This window comes from Hippoglossus stenolepis, chromosome 5 (genome assembly GCF_022539355.2).
Source record: "Hippoglossus stenolepis isolate QCI-W04-F060 chromosome 5, HSTE1.2, whole genome shotgun sequence".
In the NCBI taxonomy this organism is placed as follows: Eukaryota; Metazoa; Chordata; class Actinopteri; order Pleuronectiformes; family Pleuronectidae; genus Hippoglossus; species Hippoglossus stenolepis.
Window position 1 is genome coordinate 28757624 of NC_061487.1, and position 22999 is coordinate 28780622.

A 22999-nucleotide genomic window follows, 5' to 3' on the forward strand; every position below is an offset into this window, starting at 1 on the left:
GGTTTTTATTTTGGTTCAGAGTGTGTGTGTGTGTGTGTGTGTGTGTGTGTGTGTGTGTGAGTGAGAGAGTAAGGGGGGGGGGTCACCTACAGTAACAGTTACTTTTATCTTGTTAATCAGATAAATTCTATTCCAGTGAAAACACATGAACAGACAAAGTGCTCGCTCCACAGCTCGGGGGGAAATCCAACCAATCACAGTGGACTAAAGGGGGAGGGGGGCGGGTCAGGACTCAGTCGAAGTTCTTCTTCAGGAAGCTGATGAGGCCGTTGGTGGACGAGTCGTGGGACGAGACCTCGGAGTCGTCCTTCAACTCCGGTTCGATCTTCTTGGCGAGCTGTTTCCCCAGCTCCACCCTGTCAGTGATGAAGAGGAGGAGTCAGTGCACAGGATGGAACTCCACACTTCCTGAAGGTTCTTCACATTAAAAGCCCACAAACAGGTCATGTGACCTGCAGGTGGTGCACGTGTGCAGTAACTTAACATGTTTTATTGATAATGTGTTAAACAGGTCATGTTTGTTTGTCACACAAAGATACCGGGCCAGACGCCCGGGGCTGTCACAAGGTAAATCTGTAAACTATCTGTCCCCCAAATAAATATTTCATAGTTTCGTTAGTGAAAACCTGGAAAAACCAGCAGCTGTTTAAAGTGTGATGCTTCATCAGCCTCCATATAAAACCTCCTGAACAGATTTCCAGGAAAGTGGATCAGGAGTTTTATTAGATACCGACTACCGCCCTCTGCTGGTAAAGTGTGGTGCAGCTCACCCCCACTGGTCGTAACTGTTGATGTCCCACATGACGCCCTGAACGAAGATCTTATGTTCATACATGGCTGAAAAACAAAACACATCAATGATCAGACAACGTATTGATTGATTGACGTATTGATTGACTCTCTGTCCTCTGATGTCTCACTTACCGACCAGAGCTCCCAGAATGAACGGCGTCAGCTTCTTGAAGACGATGGAGTTACTCGGTTTGTTTCCTTGAAAAACCTAAAGTGAAAGAAATGTGAGTTTTAAAACTAATTGAATGTGAGTGATGAGTCCTGATGTTGCACAGAATCATTTTACTTTGTGAGGCAGCAGTTGCTCCAGAGCGCCGCCCTTCAGGCCGCTGGCCTCTAGCTCTTTACGAGCCTCGTCCGTGGTTTTTCCTTTCATCAGAGCTTCGGTCTGAGCCAAGAAGTTCGCCGCGAGGATCTGAGAACGACAAACACAGATCACATGACACCGAGCTCAGGTTGAAGGTCAAAGGTTAAAGACTCAACCATGAGTCAGCTGATTATCAGCTGGTCGTCATCAGCTGATCCTCATGAGCTAATGTTTGGTGGTTTCAGGGGAACAGGAAATGTTGAGGTACAGTGGAGGCGTTACCTTGTGGTGGAGGTTGTCTCTGATTGGATGCTGAGACTGAGCAGGAATGAGGAAGTCGGCAGGAATCATACGAGTACCTGTAGACGACAGAGTCCGTTAATGCTTCACTCACGCATTTCACTAACAGCCAATCACAGAGCTTCACAGTCAGCCAAAGGTAAACGTTGAACAAACTCATTCATAAAATGTAGAGGTGTGAATCTCTCGTCACCTCATGATTCGATTATTAAACTATTATCGATGCATCGAAGAATTTTATTTCTATACGTGATTATTTGTTATCGCTGTGGGACTAAAGGTGTGAATCTTCACGAGCCTCATGATGTGTTTGACTGTTGCTGTTATAAGTTTGCTGTAATTTACAAAAGAAGGTTTTCAATTCAAAATTCAAACTCAGCATTTTGTGATAATCTGCAGGAAGAACTTTGTCTGCAGCCTGTGTGTGTGTGTGTGTGTGTATGTACTTAGTTGTTAATGGATGATGTCGGATCATGAAACCGGATCATTCTGTTCACTTTAACCCTGATGTTGTGTGTCTCGTGTTGTGTAGCAGATGAATTACATGTGCACGTATCGTTTTGCAGCTGCATCGCTGAGAAATGCACGTATTGAATCGATTATGTTCAGTCTCTACTAGGATGCAGAGTCGTCCACGTCAACCGCGTGGTGTGCGCGACCTTGGTGGATGAGCTGGTAGAAGGCGTGCTGTCCATTGGTCCCCGGCTCCCCCCACACGATGGGGCCCGTGTTGTAGTTGACACGACTTCCGTCGCTGGTGATGTACTTCCCGTTGGACTCCATGTCGCCCTGAGGAGCAGAACGTGGGACGAGTTCAAACGTGTGAACCCGTCAAAGTGTTCGAGCTGTGGTTTACTGAACGTGAATGAAACAAACTGATCTGGACCTAAACTCCTCCTTCGCCTCTGAGTTAAACTCACTGACTTTGTTCTACCTCTCTGAGAACAGCGCCCCCTGCTGGTGCCTCCCAACATGTGATTTCAATTTAAATCTACTATAAAAACTAATAATATTTAGAAGATTCATTGTGTCTGCAGCAGAAAGTCGAGGATTCTGTCAAAAACGAGTTACTTCAAATAAGTAAGAAATATTTAGTTCATTTATTTAGAATCTTTAGGATCAGTGTTTTATACATTTAATGATGAAATGTTTTGTACGTGTGTGTGTCTGTGTCTGAACGTGTGTGTGTGTCTGTACGTGTGTCTGAACGTGTGTGTGTCTGTACGTGTGTGTGTGTCTGTGTCTGAAGTGTGTGTGTGTGTGTGTCTGAACTGTGTGTGTCTGTGACCTGCTGGAAGTAGGCAGCGGTGCATGTACTGGTCGTAGGGCAGCATGACGTGTGTGTGTGTGTGTGTGTTTCTGTGTGTGTGTGTGTGTGTGTGTGTGTGTGTGTGTGTGTGTGTGTGTGTGTGTGTGTGTGTGTGTGTGTGTGTGTGTGTCTGAACGTGTGTGTGTGTGTCTGTGACCTGCTGGAAGTAGGCAGCGAAGCGGTGCATGTACTGGTCGTAGGGCAGCATGACGTGTGTGTGTGTGTGTGTGTCTGTGTGTGTGTGTGTCTGTGTGTGTGTGTGTGTGTGTCTCTGAACGTGTGTGTGTGTGTCTGTGACCTGCTGGAAGTAGGCAGCGCGGTGCATGTACTGGTCGTAGGGACGGTGGTGTGTGTGTCGTGTGTGTGTCTGTGTGTGTGTGTGTGTCTGAACGTGTGTGTGTGTCTGTGACCTGCTGGAAGTAGGCAGCAGCGGTGCATGTACTGGTCGTAGGGCAGCATGACGTGTGTGTGGTGTGGTGTGTATTACTGGTCGTAGGGCAGCATGACGGGTGTGTGTGTGTGTGTGTGTGTGTCTGAACGTGTGTGTGTGTGTGTGTGTGTGTGTGTGTGTGTCTGAACGTGTGTGTGTGTGTCTGTGACCTGCTGGAAGTAGGCAGCGAAGCGGTGCATGTACTGGTCGTAGGGCAGCATGACGTGTGTCTCAGCCTGGAAGAAGTTGATGTACCAGACTCCGAGCACAGCGAGCAGGACGGGCACGTTGTCCTCCAGGGGGGTGCGGCGGAAGTGGTTGTCCTGCAGAGGAGAGGATGCTGGGTAACGATGACATCACAGAGCTCACTAAATTAAAACATGTTTTAGTCACCGTCATAACTAAATGACATTTAATTATTAGAAATATTTATATTAAATTTTACCTGTAATTTTTAACAACAATAATTTATAATTGATTAGTGATGAATTAATCAATGAAGAACAAGATTTAAGTTCATGTCATTTTCATGTAGGTTTGAATATTTTAAATAAAAATCTGTGTGTGTGTCTGTGTGAGTGTGTGTGAGTCTGTATCTGTGTCTATGTGAGTGTGTGTGTCTGTGTGATTGTCTGTGTCTGTGTGTGTGTCTGTATCTGTGTGTGTGTGTGTGTGTGTGTGTGTATCTGTGTCTGTGTGTGTGATTGTCTGTGTGAGGGTGTGTGTCTGTGTGTGTGTGTGTGATTGTCTGTGTCGTGTGTGTCTGTGTGTGTGTGTATCTGTGTGAGTGTGTGTGTCTGTGTGATTGTCTGTATCTGTGTGTGTGAGTCTGTATCTGTGTGAGTGTGTGTCTGTGTGTGTGTGTTTGTCTGTGTGAGCGTGTGTATCTGTGTGTGTGTGTCTGTGTGTGTCTGTGTGTGTGATTGTCTGTGTGAGCGTGTGTGTCTGTGTGTGTCTGTGTGTGTTACCATCCAGTGAGCTCCTGCCAGAAGCTGCTCGAAGTTTTCAAATCCTGAAACCAAGCAGAGGTCAGAGGTCACGTGTGATAAACTGATGAGAAATACAACTCGCTAATGTTTTCATGTGCATGAAACTATAATTCCCATGATGCTTTGTAGGATGTAAACAGGAAGTGTGATGTTGTCATTGATCCAGTGAGTTTTGTTCACACTGAGTCAGACTGTCAAAATAAAAGCAGCTGAACTGACTGTGAAACTTCTAAATGAAGTTCTGCTCGATCTGGTCTCTAACTTGATGTGAGACGTACCTATGTGCAGAGCGATGGACAGACCGATGGCCGACCACAGCGAGTAACGACCTCCGACCCACTGAAACATGACATCACGCAGTCACTCCACCAATCACAGGCAGGACACTGAGGTCAAAGGTCACCGACCTGCCACTGCATCACACATGGTCACATACTTACGTCCCAGAACTCAAACATGTTCGCCGTGTCGATGCCGAACTCCCTGACTTTGACCTGAGGGCGGCGAGGGGGCAGAGAGAGAGAGAGAGAGGGGGGCAGACCTTTAATGTTTTTTTACAGTACAAACGATCAATCTTGAAAAACCTGGATTAATAACTGTAAATAATATGAAATAAGAAGATTAACACTGAAACTGTTGAGCCACTTGTACGAACACGCATCAGAGTCGCAGACAGGTTTCACCTGAACCAATAAACTATGAGGAAACGTTCTCAGGGTCGTTTAGTAACTAGTCCGGTTCCTCTGGTTCCTGATTTCAACACAAACAGTCGCTGGGCGGTGGTGAGAGGGGGTGGTGGTGAGAGGGGGACTTACTGCATTGGTGGAAAGAGCCACAAAGTGTTTGGCAACAGCAGATTTCTGTGGAAAGAAGAGAAAACATGAGAAGAGACACAAACATGACGATGATGAATCTGTCTCTGCTCTGATGATGAAGATGATGAAGATGATGTGAACTCACGTCATTGGCCGCCTGCAGCAGCCAGTCTCTGGCTGACTCTGCGTTGGTGATGGTCTCCTGAGTCGTGAACGTCTGCAAGAGGGTGGACCACACAAAGTGAGTCAAGGAGACGCGTGTGTGTGTGTGTGTGTGTGTGTGTGTGTGTGTGGTCACCTTGGAGGCGATGATGAACAGCGTGGTCTCTGCGTTGAGCTGAGCGATGGTCTTGGCCAAGTGAGTCCCGTCAATGTTGGAGACGAACCAGACGTTGGGTCCACCGCTGGAGTACGGCTTCAGAGCCTCCGTCACCATCAGAGGTCCCTGAACGCAACACGACCACAGTCACATGATCACAAACTGGAAGGTTATTTTAAAACTTGATTTTCTTTGCGGGTGACAACCAAGGTGCATCACCGCCAATAAACCCAACAGAGAATTATAATTAGTTTTTACTCCTATATCTGTAGAATAATTCCTTGTTTCTGTTTTATTTGACATGTGTTAAATTCCACTCATGTCATTTATTAATAGACAATCAGCTGTTTATGTGTTTCCATGGAAACACCATTGTCAGTCATGTGACGTGCGTGTGGCCTCTCACCAGGTCAGAGCCTCCGATGCCGATGTTCACGACGTCAGTGATGCTTTTCCCACTGAAGCCTCTCCACTCGCCACTGCGAACTTTCTGTGAACACAACGCAAACGTCACACACACACACACCACACCACACCACAACACAACACAACCACACACACAGCTTACGTGACAGAAGGCCTTCATCGTGTCCAGCACCCTGTTCACCTCCGGCATCACGTCTTTACCATCGACATTGATCGGTGTGTTGGAGCGATTACGCAACGCGACGTGGAGCACGGCCCGACCCTGTGAACACACACAGACACACACAGGTGATTATTATACCTTCGCTCACTTTATCTTATTCGGTCACTTACAGTTGAGGTGAATGCCGACCTGCTCACAGAATAAAGACACATTCATGATTCACACAGGTCCCAGTGATCCTGGGCTCTGCAGTGAAGGATCATGGGATACATGTGGGCTTTATGTGACATGCGAGTGAGGAGGAAACGTAGACGTCAGTACCTCGGTGAAATTGATCTTCTCTCCAGAGAACATCTTCTCTCTGGCCTCCTCCACCTTCCTGGACCTGGCCTGAGAACATGAGAAGATAAAAACACACAAAGTCAAACAGACACACACTTCCTCACCTGTCGTAACTGAAACTGTTGCATCACCCTGTATGTGTGTGTGTGTGGGTGGGGTTTTGTGTGTTTGTGCTGAAACACCACCTTCCACCATGTTAACACAACATTGCTGCACAAAGCCACAGGCAGGATGTGTGTTCACTCTTTCAAAATAAAGTGTTGTAATCTTCCTGTTTTACAGAATCAATAGAGACCTGACTGAGGCTCCGCCCACACATGACCTCATCTCTGTTACTATGGTTACGCCTGCTGGAGTTTCCAGCCTCTGGATCAGAGACTTGTGTAAACTGGTCTCGTTTTAGTTTGAAAACTTTGGGTTTGAGTTTCAGTCTGAACACAAACTGAGACTTTAGTCAACGATGACACGTTCTCTTCCTGATTGGTTCTCATCAGTCACATGACTCGACTACCAGCGGTGAACACAAAGCTAACACTTCCTGTCAGTAACACTTCCTGTTTCTAACACTTCCTGTCAGTAACAGTTCCACCTCGTCGTCCCTGCTCTGACTCTTCACTGCTCCTCCTTCAGAGGAGTTTCTGTTACTAAGCAACCAGCTGCAGAGGAGACATCTACTTCCTGTTTACATCACATGACCAGTGGACGTGGATGTTTATGTGACTTGTGTTTGCGGGTGAGTCAGTATGGGCGGAGCCTGAGGGTCCAGGTTGACCAGAGACGGACACGTTACCATGGCGAGCAGCATAGCCATGACATCCTGGTTGATGAGGTTCTTGGAGTAGTCCAGCAGGATGTCTCCATCATCTGTCTGCAGAGTGGTGCTGTCCAACAACAGACAAAGATTCAGAGACGACAGACAGAGAGTCACAGACGACAGACAGAATAAATCGTCTCCCTTCTCTCCCGATGTTTGAGTTTGATAATCAGATCTGACCAATGAACTTATTTTAAAAATAAAGATGAACAACTTGATCGCCCCCTGGTGTGTCTGCAGTATAGCTCATAAACCTCCTCCATGTTAGCAGATGGGACATGGACCAAAGTAAAAGCTGCAGGTATGAAGCATCTTCTCCATGAAACTGTCTGTGGTTCATTACCGACATATTGAACAGCTGAGTTCCTGTTCTCCTGAGGACACACCCACACTCACAGCTCCCTGCTCCTGATTGGCTGAGACATGATGCTCTCTCACACACACACACAGTCTTAACCTGTTTATCATGTGAACAGTTGTTCTTCTATCTCTATAAGGACCAATGTGACCGTTACACCTAAAAACAAACGGAGCCGCAGCAGCCGCCTCGGCCTCTTGCATCCGGTGTCCATTATCGGACAGTGCACCTTCGGTTAGCATCCGTTAGCCTGTTAGACACCGCCCCTTTCAGACAGCCGACCGTATGAATCAAACACCCAGCTGAGGGTTTAACGTCCAGACTCTTTAACCCGGAGTCACCGACTTTATCACCGACACGCCCCGGTGTGAAGCCCCGGTGTGAAGCTCAGCACATGTTTTATGAGAGGCCTTAGCTCGCATGCTAATATGAGCTGCTAATGAACCAGTCTGTGGTGGACAGATACCGACAGACAGGTGGACAGATACCGACAGACAGGTGGACAGATACCGACAGACAGGTGGACAGATACCGACAGACAGGTGGACAGATACCGACAGACAGGATCGTGTCAGACACTCGGTGACCTTCATACGGAGCGAACACGGAAACACACCGGGGAGAACCGGGAAGTGACGGGACAGCAGTCACAGTCCTCTCACGGTCTGTGGCCTCTTATCCCGGGTCATGTCTCACCTGAAGCGGGAGAATCTGTCCTTGTCTTCATCGAACATGTCCCTCATCTTCAGACCTGCTCCATGATCCTGGTACCACTGCTGCAGCTTCTGGTAGTTGGGGTCGCTGGTTAGTGCCATGGTTCTGCTGGTTCTGGTCTGGTTCTGGTCTGGTCCTTGTCCTGGTCTGGTCCGGATGTCTCTGCTGCCTCAGCTGTGACGAGCTGGTCCCAGTGAGAAGGAGGAAGGGGAGGAGCTAAAGGATATGGTCACATCATTCTGCACCAATCACAGATCAGTCTGACACCACTGTAGTTTCTGCAGCCGTGGAAGTAACTTAGTACAAATACTTAGTACAAATACTTAGTAGCTGTACTTGAGTACATGTCACAGGAATCTGTTCTTTACTGGAGTTTAGATCTTTTGTGTTTATCTGTTTATTAATCTGTTTGTCAGCTAACCTGCTCCAGGCCGAGGTGGGAAGTAACGAAGTACAAATACTTCGTTCCTGTACTTATTATATTTTTCACATATCTGTACTCTACTTGAGTATTTATTTCCCTGACAACTTTTTACTTTTACTCGCTACATTTGAACACATATTTCTGTACTTTCTACTTCTTATATTCTCAAAACTGTCTCGTTCCTTGAGCAGCAGGTTGGAGCAACACGCGCCTTCACGCACGGCGCAGCTCACTCGCGTGCCCGCTGCCCCCCCCCCCTCGGGAGATGCGCAGGCCCGGCGGCCGTCGGGGGCTGTGTGGCCCGGGGTCGAGGAGGCTGGTCCGGTGATGATCCCTCCGCAGGTGAAACCTCCAGGAACCTGGTGAACAGTTCCTCTACAGCAGTCCTTCCCAACGTGTGGGCCGCGCCCCCTGGTGGGCCGCGAAGCCACTGCAGCTGGGCCGTGACAGGTCATCAGAAAATAAATAGATACAAAAGTTTCAGATTTGTAAGTAAGTGTTGATTACCACAAAAAATGTATGATTGATTTAAAAAAAAAAGTAATCATCACAGGTCATGAAACAAAGACATGAGATTTAAATTCCACGTTGTTCTTATTTTATCTGACCTATAGAGCAGGTGTCATTGTGTTTGCTGACCGTCACATTAACACCTGAACGCATCATTAGCGGGGGAATCACAGGTGAGGGTTTGTGTGTGTGTGTGTGTGAGTGTGTGTGTGTGTGTGTGTGTGTGTGTGTGTGTGTGTGTGTGTGTGTGTGTGTGTGAGTGTGTGTGTGTGTGTGTGTGTGTGTGTGTGTGTGAGTGTGTGTGTGTGTGTGAGTGTGTGTGTGTGTGTGTGTGTGTGTGTGAGTGTGTGTGTGTGTGTGAGTGTGTGTGTGTGAGTGTGTGTGTGTGTGAGTGTGTGTGTGTGTGTGTGTGTGTGTGTGTGTGTGTGTGTGAGTGTGTGTGTGTGTGTGTGTGTGTGTGTGTGTGTGTGTGTGTGTGTGTGTGTGAGTGTGTGTGAGTGTGTGTGTGTGTGTGTGAGTGTGTGTGTGTGTGAGAGTGTGTGTGTGTGTGTGTGTGTGTGAGTGTGTGAGTGTGTGTGTGTGTGTGTGTGTGAGTTACAGGTGACACGATGTCACTTCACGCGATATGTGATTCAGTATCAAGTATATGGAGATAAACTGCTTGAGGTGTCAGACCAGAGGAAATCCAGTGTTAATGTCAGTTTATGTGATAGCGAGCGTTTTTTGGGGGGTGTACTTGCACTGCATATGCCTACGTTCATATACAATTATTTTTGCTATAAAATGAATAATATTGGAGCCGAGCGTTTTGCTCTCTTATACTTTAAGGCATCAGCCGAAAAAGGACATGACAGATGTTATTGAATCGGGACAACACCACTTCCGTTAGAACCCCTTCAAAACAAGAGCCCCAAACAACACCCTGCTTATAACAGGAACTACACACCAACCTTCCATAATAAAGCCACTAAATAAAATAGCTTACAATATGTATGGTAATAGTTGATTCTAGTCCTGTGCTTCAATATCATAATCAAACTCATACATCCATATATTCAGGATTTTTTTCAACAAACTGCCAATGTTCCTCACAGTATTTGCTTTAAAGTCAACGTATGGTATGGTAATAGTTGATTCTTGTCCTGTGTGTAGATCATATAGTTGTGATTAAAGGTGTGGGTGGGCCGCACAAATCTTTCAGTTTTCAAATTGGGCCGCGGCATTCTTAAGTTTGGGAATGGCTGCTCTAGAGACTCAAGTTTGATCGACTTCTCTGTGTCCGCCAGGTTCGTGGTTTATTAGTGTTCAGATGCACTAGTCATTACTATTTGAACCTCAGCATCTGGGGTTCAGAATATGTAAAATTATACAGTATATGTATATTTTTGTTAGAATTTTTCAATCAGTTGAAACCTGATTTGTATTTGGGGGAAAGATAGTTTACAGATTTACCTTGTGACAGCAGCTTTTAGTTTGATGAAACAGAGAAATGAAGAGTCACAGGGAACCTGCAGCTTTCAGGCCCCCAGGGGCCCCAGGTGCTGATCCAGCTCTGCCTGTAGAGTCACAGGGAACCTGCAGCTTTCAGGCCCCCAGGGGCCCCAGGTGCTGATCCAGCTCTGCCTTAGTCCAGGAAAGCCCCCCAGGGCCCCAGGGATGCCTTCTGTAGAGTCACAGGGAACCTGCGCTTCCCCCCCAGGCTCGTTGATCAGCCTGCCTGTAGAGTCAGGAACCTGCAGCCCAGGGCAGCTGATCAGCTCTGCCTGTAGAGTCAGGGAACCTGCAGCTTCAGGCCCCAGGGCCCCAGGTGCTGATCCAGCTCTGCCTGTAGAGTCACAGGGAACCTGCAGCTTTCAGGCCCCCAGGGGCCCCAGGTGCTGATCCAGCTGCCTGTAGAGTCACAGGAACCTGCAGCTTTCAGCCCCCAGGCCCCAGGTGTGATCCTCGTGTAGAGTCAGGACCAGCCAGGCCCCGGGGCTGATCGTCTGCTGTGAGTCAGGAACCTGCAGCTTCAGGCCCCAGGGCCCCAGGTGCTGATCAGCTCGGCCTGTAGAGTCACAGGGAACTGCGTTTCAGCCCCCAGGGGCCCCAGGTGCTGATCCAGCTCTGCCTGTAGAGTCACAGGGAACCTGCAGCTTTCAGGCCCCCAGGGGCCCCAGGTGCTGATCCAGCTCGGCCTGTAGAGTCACAGGGAACCTGCAGCTTTCAGGCCCCCAGGGGCCCCAGGTGCTGATCCAGCTCGGCCTGTAGAGTCACAGGGAACCTGCAGCTTTCAGGCCCCCAGGGGCCCCAGGTGCTGATCCAGCTCTGCCTGTAGAGTCACAGGGAACCTGCAGCTTTCAGGCCCCCAGGGGCCCCAGGTGCTGATCCAGCTCTGCCTGTAGAGTCACAGGGAACCTGCAGCTTTCAGGCCCCCAGGGGCCCCAGGTGCTGATCCAGCTCGGCCTGTAGAGTCACAGGGAACCTGCAGCTTTCAGGCCCCCAGGGGCCCCAGGTGCTGATCCAGCTCTGCCTGTAGAGTCACAGGGAACCTGCAGCTTTCAGGCCCCCAGGGGCCCCAGGTGCTGATCCAGCTCTGCCTGTAGAGTCACAGGGAACCTGCAGCTTTCAGGCCCCCAGGGGCCCCAGGTGCTGATCCAGCTCGGCCTGTGAACTGAAGTCTGTTGTGATGCTCAAAGAACCAGATGATGAAAGAAGTGAAGCATCACAACGACCTCATCAATTCAAACTTTCACTTTTTCAACTTTTATATAAAATTAAGCTATATGAAAAATATGCACTTGATTATTCTGAATGATAAATCTTTTAAAAATCTAATACAATATAATAAGGTCCTCATTAGAAGATGAAATGTCGGCATGAGCCTTTAAAAACTAAATCCATTTTACTCGTCATTAACAGAATTTAACACACGTTAAATTTTTCCAGTTTTGTACAGAATCCATGAACTTGTCATTTAATTGAGACTTTATATTCTAAATGTTTGATTTATTCATTAAGAAAGTAAAAGTCTGTTGTGATGCTGCAACTCTCCAATCTCCATGGAAACACATCTGTGTGAACAACAGCTGGACACAACTTTACTTTTGTCTTTTTAAGAGCTTTAATGTGAAGGAGAAACTTCTGCGACAGGAAACAGATTCAGCTCCACCTCAACATTTCAGAATAAAAGTCTCAGCTGTTTCCTGAGCGGTGACGTCATTAAAGGTAAATTTACTTGTCTTCACAGGAACAATAAAACAAATGAACATTATACATTTTAAACTAAAAAGAACAATATTTCTGTCTTTAAAGAACAACGTACATGTTTTTATCCTGTTCTATGTGGGAGGAGTCAGTTACCATGACAACATTTGTCTTTATCAGAAACATGTCCGTCGCTTTCTTCCCCGTCAGATTATTACGTCTCGATTCATCTGATCCTTCGTTCACTCAGAAATGAAAATCATGAATGTTGTTCAGAAACTTTTGCTACGCTCAAACACTCATACGTGACATCACGCCGCAAGACAGACCAGACCGTTTCTATGGTTACAGGGATGAGAATGGTTTAATGGGGAAGGCGAAAAGTGTTAGTGTGTCTTTATAGTTCTACATTCAATGTGTCAGAGTTGAAAGAAAAATACATAAATAACAAGCATGAAGGTTTTTTCAGCTGAAAGATGTTTTAGTTGAATTTTCCATCAAAGGAAGAACAAAAGAAAACGTTAACTCTTTTTTTGGGACAGTTCTGTTATTTTCTTACTTTAGATCTAGAAAACGTAGAAAAACACATTGTCTGTTGTATATTTGTGTGAAATGACTTGCCTTTAAATATGAATAAATGTTTTTCTGCTTTATGACACATTAAATGCAGAAATAAAAAGAAATAATGTATATTAATCAATATTCTTTATCGATTAATGTGTTATGTTTCAATGAATCAAAACATCCTTTAATCTGTAAAAAATCCACAAACCACAGAATATTTAATTTTGTAACAAAAATAGGAAATCTTGTGATAAGAGGATTTTTCACTGTTTTTGCTTGAAAAGTTATTTCCTGGCGATCAATCATTTAGTATTTCACTGATGTGATCAGTGTAAATACAGATTTTATTCCTTGACGCAGCCGCAACGTGAAAGGAGAACTGGAGCGAATGAATTTACAGCGTCACATGTGAACCTCTCATTTATTGACGATCGACCGATTGTGAAAATTACAGATTATTTAACTTTCAGCTCGTCAATGGCGTCAAACACAGAAGTCAACATCTTATGATCGACGGAAAAAGAAAAAACAAAACGCAGGTGAAGGGTGAAAAGATTTCAGGCGAAAGTCACGAGCACTGCGGCGAAGAGACGTGACGGTGAGGGACACGGTAGAAAAACACATTAGAAAGCTGAGACCTGGTGCTCGACAGAATAAAGCTACATCAGTGAGAGTCACAGGAAGTCATGTGACCACACTGGACAACAAATGATCAAATACAGGTTCAGGGGCAGAAAATTTATCCAAAACAAAACCATCATCTGAAACTTGAATATTATTATTTCAGGACATTTTTGAACAGATCTGGAGTTTGTGATTTAATGGTTTCGGTGATAAACTGCATCGTAGTCGTTTCCACCTTTGAAAGATTCAGAGTTAAGTTGCTTTGGAGCAGTCGACCCCAGTGCTGGTGACAAATATACAACTAGTAGACAATCTTCAAGTGTTCCACCTCAGAGTAGAAGCTTCGTCCACAGAGACTACGCAGACACTTTGTTGTCCTTCTGCAGGAGAAAAGAAAACACACTTTTACAAACTGATTTAAAAACATGTCTGTGCTTCAGCCACTTAAACAGATTCTTTACCCTGTATGCTGACAAGTCGGCAAACTCCCGGCCCGCCTGGTTTCCTCTGTATCCTCCCCTGAAGCCGCCGACGCCCTGTGGGGGCCCGAAGGACCCTCGGCTCACAGGACGCCCCCGACCTCCACGGAAACCCATCCCGCCGCGTCCACGGTAACCTCCGCGACCGCGACGCAGAGGGATACCAAATGTTTCAGCATTCATTCGCCTCTCCTCCGCCCAGGTCTGCCTCCGCTCCCTGTAGGAGATATATATATATATATATATATATAAATAAATAAATAAATAAATAAATAAATAAAATAAAATAAAGAAATAAGAAAGAAAGAAAGAAAGAAAGAGAAAGAGAGAGAGAGAATGAATTCACTCTAATGTAAAAGAACAAACAGTTGAAAACACTTTATTTTGAAGGATTCATTTCGAACTAATTACCTGACAGACGACAAGCGGCCTGATAATGTAAGTTTTTCATTGGCCGAAATTGAGTCACATTACAAGACCAACACTCACCGTGGGAACACGGAGCCTCCAGACTTGTCGTTTGCTTTCCTAAAGAAAGAAGAAACATCTGAGTGAGTTCAGTGGTGAAGACCGTTAACACACGCCACTGTTCACACACTCGTACCTGCTGTCGTCACACGAGATGTTGTCGAAGAACGACTTGGACTTGTCGTAGTAGCAGTTGGGGCCGAGCGGGTCGCCCTCCTCATCAGCATTGACCTCGCTGTTCTGAGTCTCCACGCCGGAATCGCCTTTGTCCTCGCCATTCACTGTCTTCTCTGACTTCTCCGTCTTCTCATCTGAGAGTGAATACACTTGGTCTCTTAATGCGTCTGACAGAACGCAGCCGTCCGCTGTCGAACCAGATTTAATTTGGTACAAAAATTAAATATATACCTTTCAGCTTCAGTTTGCTCTGAAACTCTCGGTCAATCTCCTCCTTGTTGAACTGGGCGTTGGCGCTCTCAAAGTCAAAGTCTTTCTCAAACTTCATGGGTCCGTCCCGGCGAACATTGAAGCGTCCTCTGCCGCGGTGGCCGCCTCCTCGCCCGCGGCGGTTAGCCGGTGCTCCGGCAGGTGCTGAAATAAAGGTGACATCCGTCAAAAGAAAGAAGTTTGAAGAGGAAGAGCACAACAAAACGATCACATGACGACACAGTGGAAAGTAAAACGATGCCAGACATAGTGAAGCTCGACTGTAGCGAGAACTTATAGCCTCGACTTGTGTCAATCAGGACACGTTCAGCAGAGAAACACTTCAGAGACAAGCGAGCGGCAGCACCAGACGGTGTGTTCAGCCCCCTGGCGTCTGCTCAGACAACACATGAACACAGTGTTTAATAAAACACAGAGGTTCTGTTCACAGTATCAAACTTTAGAGTTTCATCTGCGCCTCGTTCATGAGCACAGAAATGTAAAATGAAGTTAGTAATAAAAACAACTAAAAGATGAAACATCTTTTTTTAGGTGAAAACAGACATTAATATAAATATGTTTAAATATTTTTGTGCTCTTTTATTCTTAGTTGTGTTTTGTCTAAACAATAAATCTCACAGTACAGCAAGTCAGTGTGAAGTCAGTGTGTTCACTGATCAGCTGGTTCACCTCAGACCCTCTGGTGACACTGACATTATTTAGTCTTATCGTCACTCTGTTATGTGGATTATAGTGTAAACAATAACTTTTTTGTGTTTGTTCAAATTAACTTTTTATTTCCATGAGAATGTGTGAAATCTGATGAGTCTTAGTGGGAGGTGAAAGTGGAGCAGCAGCACAGACGTCTCACCTGAGTGGCTAAAGACAGAGTGGCTCAGGCCTGCAGGGGGAGCCCTATCTACAGCAGCGATGTGAGAGGCGGAGATGGTTCGGGGCACAGACCAGCCCTGGCTGCCGCGGCCTCCTCTGACAGTCTCACCCCTCCTTGGGTCGACGCCATCCTGGTGCTGGACCTTCTGACTGCTCTGCCCGGCAGTGAGGGGAGTCGTGCGAGTGTGGGGGGGGCTCCTGCGTCCCAGGCCAGGAGCCGGAGCGATGGTGGCGGCGGTCGGGGCCGACGGAGCAGCCTGGATCACCTGCTCTAAGGTGGGGCTCTTCCTCAGAGGGTCCAGGGTGGGGCTGTTGCGGCCTGGACAACAGATGTGTGTTAGTTCACTTCTCATTAAACTACAATGAGCTGCGTTAACACATGAGCCGATTAGTTCTAGACTAAATTGAGTGGGCCGCTGGTTCAAACCTAAATTTTAAACACAAATTTCAGAGGAATATTTGATAATATGACAGCCGACAGTGACTCGCCATTGGTCGAGAGTGTAGATGGGCGAGACCTCAGTGTCAGAAAACAACAGCACACACGGATCTGTGATTCCCTCGTACTCCTGCAGACTTTTACCTTCAGTTACCAGAGAGCGTGAGTCACACTGAGTCTGTGTCGAGGCTATGCTCAAGTCAAACAACGCCACTGACTGTCCTGTGTGAGAGGAACAGCAGGAAGAGACTGAGGCTGTGTTCCTGTAAATACACCCATCTGATCTGTAGCTGTCTGTGTGTGTGTGTCTGTGTGTCACGTGCAGGAGTTAACCGATCATCATCTCATCTCTCAAATGGCGACTCAACAAAAACTGAGGCTCCGTTCACACCTGGTGTTAACATCTGTCCTGGGATCTGATCACAAGTGTTCAGTTCATCTGTTCACACCTGACATTAAAATGTGCCTTGAACGTGTCTCCTGTGATGATGAAATTCACAGCGTCACGTATCAGATACAACATTAAGATCGAAGCTGTGAGACTTGCGTGGTGCAGCTGTAGAGGAGGAGAGTGACAGCCTGATGAAAGCCATGAATCAACCCCCCCCACTTTCTGTGGCATGATTAACGTGGTACGAGAGTCACAGACAGACCCTGAACCTTTGGATGTCATGCTCTCCCCACAGTTAAAATAATACAAATCACAAAACACGTCTCAACACACACATTGATCAAAAGTCATGTTCCTACCGACACCAACAGGTCCAAACTGAGGGGAAACCAGGGGGCTGGTGCTGAACTGGTTGTAGGCAGGAACTGGGGCCCGATTGAAGAGTCCATAGGAACCAGCTGCTTGGAACGGGGTCGGGGCGGCGGAAGCAGAGGACGAGGAGCTGGAGCCCATGGACGACTGAGAGAGAGACATGAGACATTCAACTACAAACACAAAGACGAGAACGACACGCGTGTGTGGTGAAGACGAACCTGGACGATGGCGGGGTCCTGAGGGAGAGAACTGGTTTGTTTCGGTGGCTCGCACACCGTCAGGTCCTTGATGTCGCTGCCTCTGAAGATGATGTACTCAAAGGTGTCATCTCGAGGAGGGATGGGTCTGTCTGTGGGGCGGTCCTCTGTTCCAAAGGAACGAACTGACAACGAACAGAGTCACAGGTCTAAAACCTCCGGGCACACTTCAGCAATACAGCACTTAACTGAGCGGTTCTCCTTTGAACTGATTTAATATTATTGAATTCTGAATTAGACACATTTTAATGGAAACTTTGTTATTAATGATTAAACTGCAAACGATTTCCTCAATTAGTCTACTTATTGTTTTGTGTTGAAAATATTGCAAATGTTTGGTTAAATCTTCAAGTGTGTTCATGAGAAAGTGTGAAAAACCAGTCAGTGACGTTTACAAGCTGGAACTTGTGAATGAATGTGTTAGAATTGATTATCAACGAGTCCGTTTTAGGTTTTAATGAGTGTCGTTACTTTGAGAAGTGGAAGATCAAAGCAGATGAAGGAACCTGCTGCACCGAGGTTTACAAACCAGTGGTCACCACATTAAACACGTGTTTAAACACATGGGTGCTCATTACGTCACTAGCTGCTGCTCGGCTCTGTCGTCACGAACAGGTGAGTGACGACACGTCAGGATGCAGAGCAGCAGGTGACAGAAAAACATTAAAACCCGCTGCAGCTAGCCTCCATGCTAACGTTAGCTGACTCATGTAGCAGACACAGGTCGGAGTTAATCCGCCCACAGGTGATTAAAGGAGGGTTAAACTGAGCCGAATGGCGCCTCTCACAGGCGGCTCCCCCCCCCTCAGTGACCCGCTCCATCGCTCTCTCTGCTGGGACTGACGCATCGCACTGTGCCGCTTCGGCTGTTAGCATATTAGCTATCGTTAGCAGGCTAGCCCTAGCCTCCTGGCTAACGTGTTTTGAATCAAACCTGTGGACAAATTAACTTCCTCCGCTTGGAGCGGATTCTCTTTCAGCCTTTAATTCTGAACCGTGGTCGGACTGTACCCCCCGCTGGGAGCGGGGCTGGGCGCCGGGAGCAGCGTCACCTTTAGCCAGAGCGACGGTGGAGTTCTCGGTGTCGATGGTGTACAGGATCCCCTCATAGCGGATTGCGGCCTTCGAGATGAGGCTGATTTTGCTGCCCAGGTACGGCGTCCCGCCGCTCATGGTGTCGTCTGTAGCCCGGCGCAGTGACGGGGAGCAGAACGGACGGTCCCGGAGGATGGTGTGGTTCACAAGGCCGGTTCAGAGCCGAACGTCTCGGGTAGTGATCCCGCTCAGCTTCTCTATCTGTCGCTACAACATGGCCACCTCCTCCATCAGAGGCTTCTGAGCGCGGGGGCTAACGAGAACTCACACTCTCGCGAGATTACGCTGCGCCGTCACCTAGATGTGTGCAGGACAGAAGAAAAACACAGGCCGCGTGTACTCTGGACACAAAGTAACTGAGTACCGTTATAACTGTGATGGAAAGTAACTGAGTACCGTTATAACTGTGATGGAAAGTAACTGAGTACCGTTATAACTGTGATGGAAAGTAACTGAGTACCGTTATAACTGTGATGGAAAGTAACTGAGTACCGTTATAACTGTGAGGGAAAGTAACCGAGTACCGTTCGCATGATCATGTGGTGACGTCTGCAGCTCACACATTCATTCAGATTCATAAATAAAGTATTAAAGTATCGTTTCCTTATAATGTTCCTTTGAATGAAGGACTTTTACTTCTAATGGAGTATATTACATCTTTGCACTGGTACTTTTAAGTATATTAGTCTATCATGTTTGCAATGTTGTGAGAGGAAGTTGAGACTCATCAGAAATAAACTTAGATCAAATTTACAGAAGAGACAACAATAGAAAACCGTTGATAAAGTCATCAGGCCCCTGGTACGAGACCACAGAACACACACACAAACATCAGAAAAACCAAGGAGCTGGTGGAGTCCTGACACAGAAGGAGATCCCCCACCCCTGTTGTGATTCACGGGGGGAGTGGAGGACAGCTGTAATGTCCTGGAGATGTAAAAACAAACTGGACTGGTCAGACAACAGTGCCGCCCTCTACAGGAAGGTTTTACCAGTCTGTGGTGGTCAGTGTATTGTAGGAAGCTGTGGCACCAACAAACAGCTGTGTGCTGGGGATGGAGGTGGACGTGCCTGAGACATAGTGAACATTCTATGTTACAGTTACACCACCTGTATCCTCAGCTTCATATTGCACAGCCTTGTAGGTAGTATTTCTTTTTCTATTCTTGTGAAATTCCACTGGGTCAATTGTGAAATTCCATCACAGGTTTTAATAGGTTTATGTTATTATGTCTGATCTAGAAAAACATTACGGTCGATATTCTTCATCTGCAGAAAGTGTGTGTGTGTGTGTGTGTGTGTGTGTGTGTGTGTGTGTGTGTGTGTGTGTGTGTGTGTGTGTGTGTGTGTGTGTGTGTGTGTGTGTGTGTGTGTGTGTGTGTGTGTGTGTGTGTGTGTGTGTGTCTCTATCTATATGATCTGGTTCTATGCTGGAAAAGCAGCCAGATCCTCGGCGCATGCGCACCTTCTAAGATACGATTTGCACAACGGAGCGACATCAAAGATGGCGGGAGCCTCCGACCCACTGGAGGACATGCTCTTCACGGAGGTGGATGAAAAAGCCGTCAGCGACCTGGTGGGTTCGCTCGAGTCTCAGCTGGGCGACAGAAAGACTCCCGCCCCTTCGCTTTCCGACGGGAACCGGGAGGCAGCTCCGGCGGCCGCGGCTCAGTTCTCAGGGAAAGTGCGCGATCAAGTGGGGTCTGCTGAGCCGCAACAAGGGCATCCGAAAGCGGGGTTAACCCAGGGACCCGGCGCCAACGAGCCGCTCTCCGGTCCGAGCCTCTCCTCCTCTACCTCCTCCGTCGCTACCGGGGCCGTGATCACCACCGGAGCCGGGCTACAAACTGTTGGAGCTGCTCCCCCGACTGCTTCCCCCGGACCGGGACCCGTAACTTTGCCCACTCCGCCCGCCGCCGCTGCTAGCTTCCACCGGGCGGCTGTCCTGGCTCCGAGCGCGGCTCCCAGCTCCTCCGCCGTCCCGGTGGCGGACGGTTCCCGGAGCGGATCTCCCGCTCTGCTCAGTTTAAACGGAAACGGCGGAGCTGCAAAGTTGGTGAACTCGCCCGCGGTCGCGCCACCGGCCGGAGGCAGCACCGTGATCAGTGCTGTCAGTGCCGGGGGGTCCGCGGTCATCAACCCCATGACTTCTCAGCCCACTTTCCCGGGACCGGCTCCCACCGTGGTCCTGCAGAGACACCCCGGCCCCGCGGCCAGCGTCACCCAGAACGGGATGGACCCTAAGGTGGTGACCCAGGGCGCCCCCCCAGCCTCCAGCCCTCAGGTGATGAACCACAGCACCCCCCTGATGCACGCCAAGATGCTGGTGCCCAGTCAGCCTGTGTCCGGAAACACCGTCATCCTGACCAGCACCGCCTCTGCAGTCCAGTCCCCCATCACCCAGACCGTGTCCAGTCCGGCTGCCATCACCCTGACAGGGGTCAAACCTGCCATGAACGGGGTGGCTCAGCCTGCGGTGACTGTGGTGAGGCCTCCGGGCGGCCCGGTGATGGCCACCTCCCTCCAGCAGCAGAGACCCGCAATGGTGGCGAGCTCGACCCGGGCAGCTGCCCCTCAACTTCCTCTGGCTGTCCGGCCCCAGCAGCAGACCACCATCCAGCTGCCCCCCGGCTTCACCATGCCTGCAGGTGAGAGTGCTGCACCTTCACCCGAGGGTCACCGCTGGTGTCACAGCACACTCGGGTCCCTGTGGAGACAGAAGCTCGGGGTCACTTCCTGTCGACCCCGAGCTTCCTCCTCACTCCTCAAAGGAGGGAAACCAATTAATCAATCCATTGTCAGAGAATTGATCAGAAACTGTTGATGATCAAAGGTCCAGTCGTATGATGAGCGAAACGTACATTTTATACACAAATCAATTGATCAGTGAATCAGAAGCAACGACTCACAGATAGTTTGTTTCAATCAGAGCTCCAGTTCATATCCAGTGTGACAGGAAGTGAACGTCCACCATCACTGACAACGGGGTGATGATGATAAAGAACAGCAGCTGGGTTTCTGACCCGTGTCTCCTCCTCTCTCAGGTATGGTTCTGGTGCGGACGGAGACGGGTCAGCTGGTCATGGTCCCTCAGCAGGTCCTGGCTCAAGCTCAGGCCAAGACCCAACAGGCCCAGACTGTGGCCAACATCACCCAGAGACCTGGCACACCGACGGCTGGGGCCGCCATCCGGGTCAGCACCGCCACCACGGTACGTCTGGTACTGACCGTAATCAGAATCTGCACAGGTACTGAGTTCAGTGGCTGCTGGTCTGATTCATTCTTTATGATGTTAATAATTAGTATGAATTAACGCTGAAGTTCAGACGAGTTCGGCCCTGATGATGCTGAAGAGTTTGTGTTTGTCCTGTGAAGCAGCAGCAGATTGAGGGTCAGTGTGAAGGTCCACATGTGAATTCACATATCACAACAACAGGAACATGTGGGGACATCAGGCGAGGGGCGGAGCCTGTAGAGCAGCAGGGGCGGAGCCTGTAGAGCAGCAGGAGGCCGGACATGACGTATAAACTCTGCTGTGGAAAGATCAGTGTTGTTGTTTACAGCTCATCCACACCGGCGTCGGCCCTCATCACCAAAAGATCTGGAACCTCCTCGTGTTTCCAAGTTGACGTCTTCGTCTTCTACGTGTACGGCTCCTCTTCTTCATCCTGAGATGTTTGTGTTCTTCCAGTTTCACGTCCGTCACGTGTTAGAAACCTCATCAACACGTCCACTCGCTCTCTGGGAAGCTTCAGGACATTGTCCTGCTGTGTCCTCACATGGACTCACAAGGACACTTGTTCTCACATACAGGAACATGTGCGGACTTCAGTGCGGGTCTGACAGCAGCTTCTGATTGGTCGGGTCTCCTCTGTAAAGTGCTGTTAGATGATGTTGTGATTTATTAAGAAACAATTAACATTCAATTGGATTTTCAGTCCCATTTTGTTAATTGAACAAAAGAGACATTCATCATCACTTGTGTAAATTAAATAAAAATATAAACCAAACCATGAAACAGTTGATGAAGAAAATCATCAGCAGGTAGCTTGATAGTTAAAGTGTGAAACAGTTGAACTACAATGATCTGGTCTGTGACGTGGTCTGTTCCTCCGTGTCGTCTGCAGGCTCCTGTCACACCTCACACCGTCCGCCTGGCGGCACCCGCTCCGACCAGGATGGTTCAGTCTCCCTCCACCACCACCGTACAGGTGAGTTTCTGTCCAATCAGCTGCAGAGTCAGTGCGTGTGTTCACATCAGGCTCCTCTGGTTCGTTAGCAACAAACAACAACACGCAGCAGAAGTTACTAGGACAAGTACAGAACTTGAAGTTTACTTTGTGTTTGTTTGATTCCCTCTTGAGTTTATGACTGGGTCAGATCACGATGGGGGGGGGGTGCAAAAGATAAACCTTCATTAATCGTAATAGAAGTAAAAGTTAATAATAATCACAATATGTATTTGAAGTTATATCAAATATATATATGATGCGTTGACACTGAACGCACCACACATTTCTCTCGTGTCGAGATTACATACAAAGTCAATGCAAGGACGCGCCCCCCCGGGGTTTCCACGTACAACGCAGCAACTCCACTCGCTTCATCCCTCTCTCCGGTTGTGTTTATTCACGTTATGAGCGTCGCGTTAAAGACTTAAAGGGATAGTTCACTGAAAAATGAACATTACCTAATTATCTCCTCAGCACTATGGTGGAGGGGGGGGGGGGTGTAAACAGTGTTGCAGCCAAATCCAATACAACTGAACTACCTGGTGACCGATTCTTCAAAC

General features: G+C 48.0%; 3 protein-coding genes across 4 annotated transcripts in view; 1 reads left to right on the plus strand and 2 right to left on the minus strand.

Moving 5' to 3' along the window:
* Positions 1 to 21: 21 nt before the first annotated feature.
* Positions 22 to 8293, minus strand: gpia (glucose-6-phosphate isomerase a). The gene is made up of 18 exons (XM_035157663.2): positions 8061 to 8293; positions 6983 to 7073; positions 6172 to 6240; positions 5830 to 5949; positions 5668 to 5751; positions 5241 to 5387; positions 5088 to 5159; positions 4943 to 4987; positions 4568 to 4621; positions 4406 to 4466; positions 4107 to 4150; positions 3309 to 3461; positions 2059 to 2188; positions 1382 to 1458; positions 1079 to 1207; positions 925 to 1000; positions 771 to 837; positions 22 to 356 (listed from the first exon to the last, which is right to left on the minus strand). The coding sequence occupies exons 1-18, from the start codon at positions 8177 to 8179 to the stop codon at positions 233 to 235; spliced, it is 1662 nt and encodes a 553-aa protein (XP_035013554.1). The 5' UTR covers positions 8180 to 8293; the 3' UTR covers positions 22 to 232.
* Positions 8294 to 12096: 3803 nt separating this feature from the next.
* On the minus strand, positions 12097 to 18469 carry lsm14aa (LSM14A mRNA processing body assembly factor a). Its single transcript, XM_035156826.2, has 9 exons — positions 18165 to 18469; positions 17074 to 17237; positions 16840 to 16999; positions 15631 to 15969; positions 14742 to 14924; positions 14470 to 14644; positions 14355 to 14393; positions 13848 to 14082; positions 12097 to 13766 (listed from the first exon to the last, which is right to left on the minus strand). Exons 1-9 carry the CDS (start codon positions 18283 to 18285, stop codon positions 13743 to 13745), a joined length of 1440 nt encoding a protein of 479 aa, XP_035012717.1. The 5' UTR covers positions 18286 to 18469; the 3' UTR covers positions 12097 to 13742.
* A 1208-nt stretch (positions 18470 to 19677) lies between these two features.
* Positions 19678 to 22999, plus strand: part of LOC118110024 (transcription initiation factor TFIID subunit 4) — a 14055-nt gene continuing 10733 nt past the window's right edge. For both annotated transcript variants that reach the window (XM_035157566.2, XM_035157567.2), the window contains exons 1-3: positions 19678 to 20855; positions 21252 to 21418; positions 22335 to 22418. In XM_035157566.2, the coding sequence (XP_035013457.1) occupies positions 19712 to 20855; positions 21252 to 21418; positions 22335 to 22418 (1395 nt within the window). In that variant the 5' untranslated portion in view covers positions 19678 to 19711. The remainder of the gene's footprint in view (positions 20856 to 21251; positions 21419 to 22334; positions 22419 to 22999) is intronic.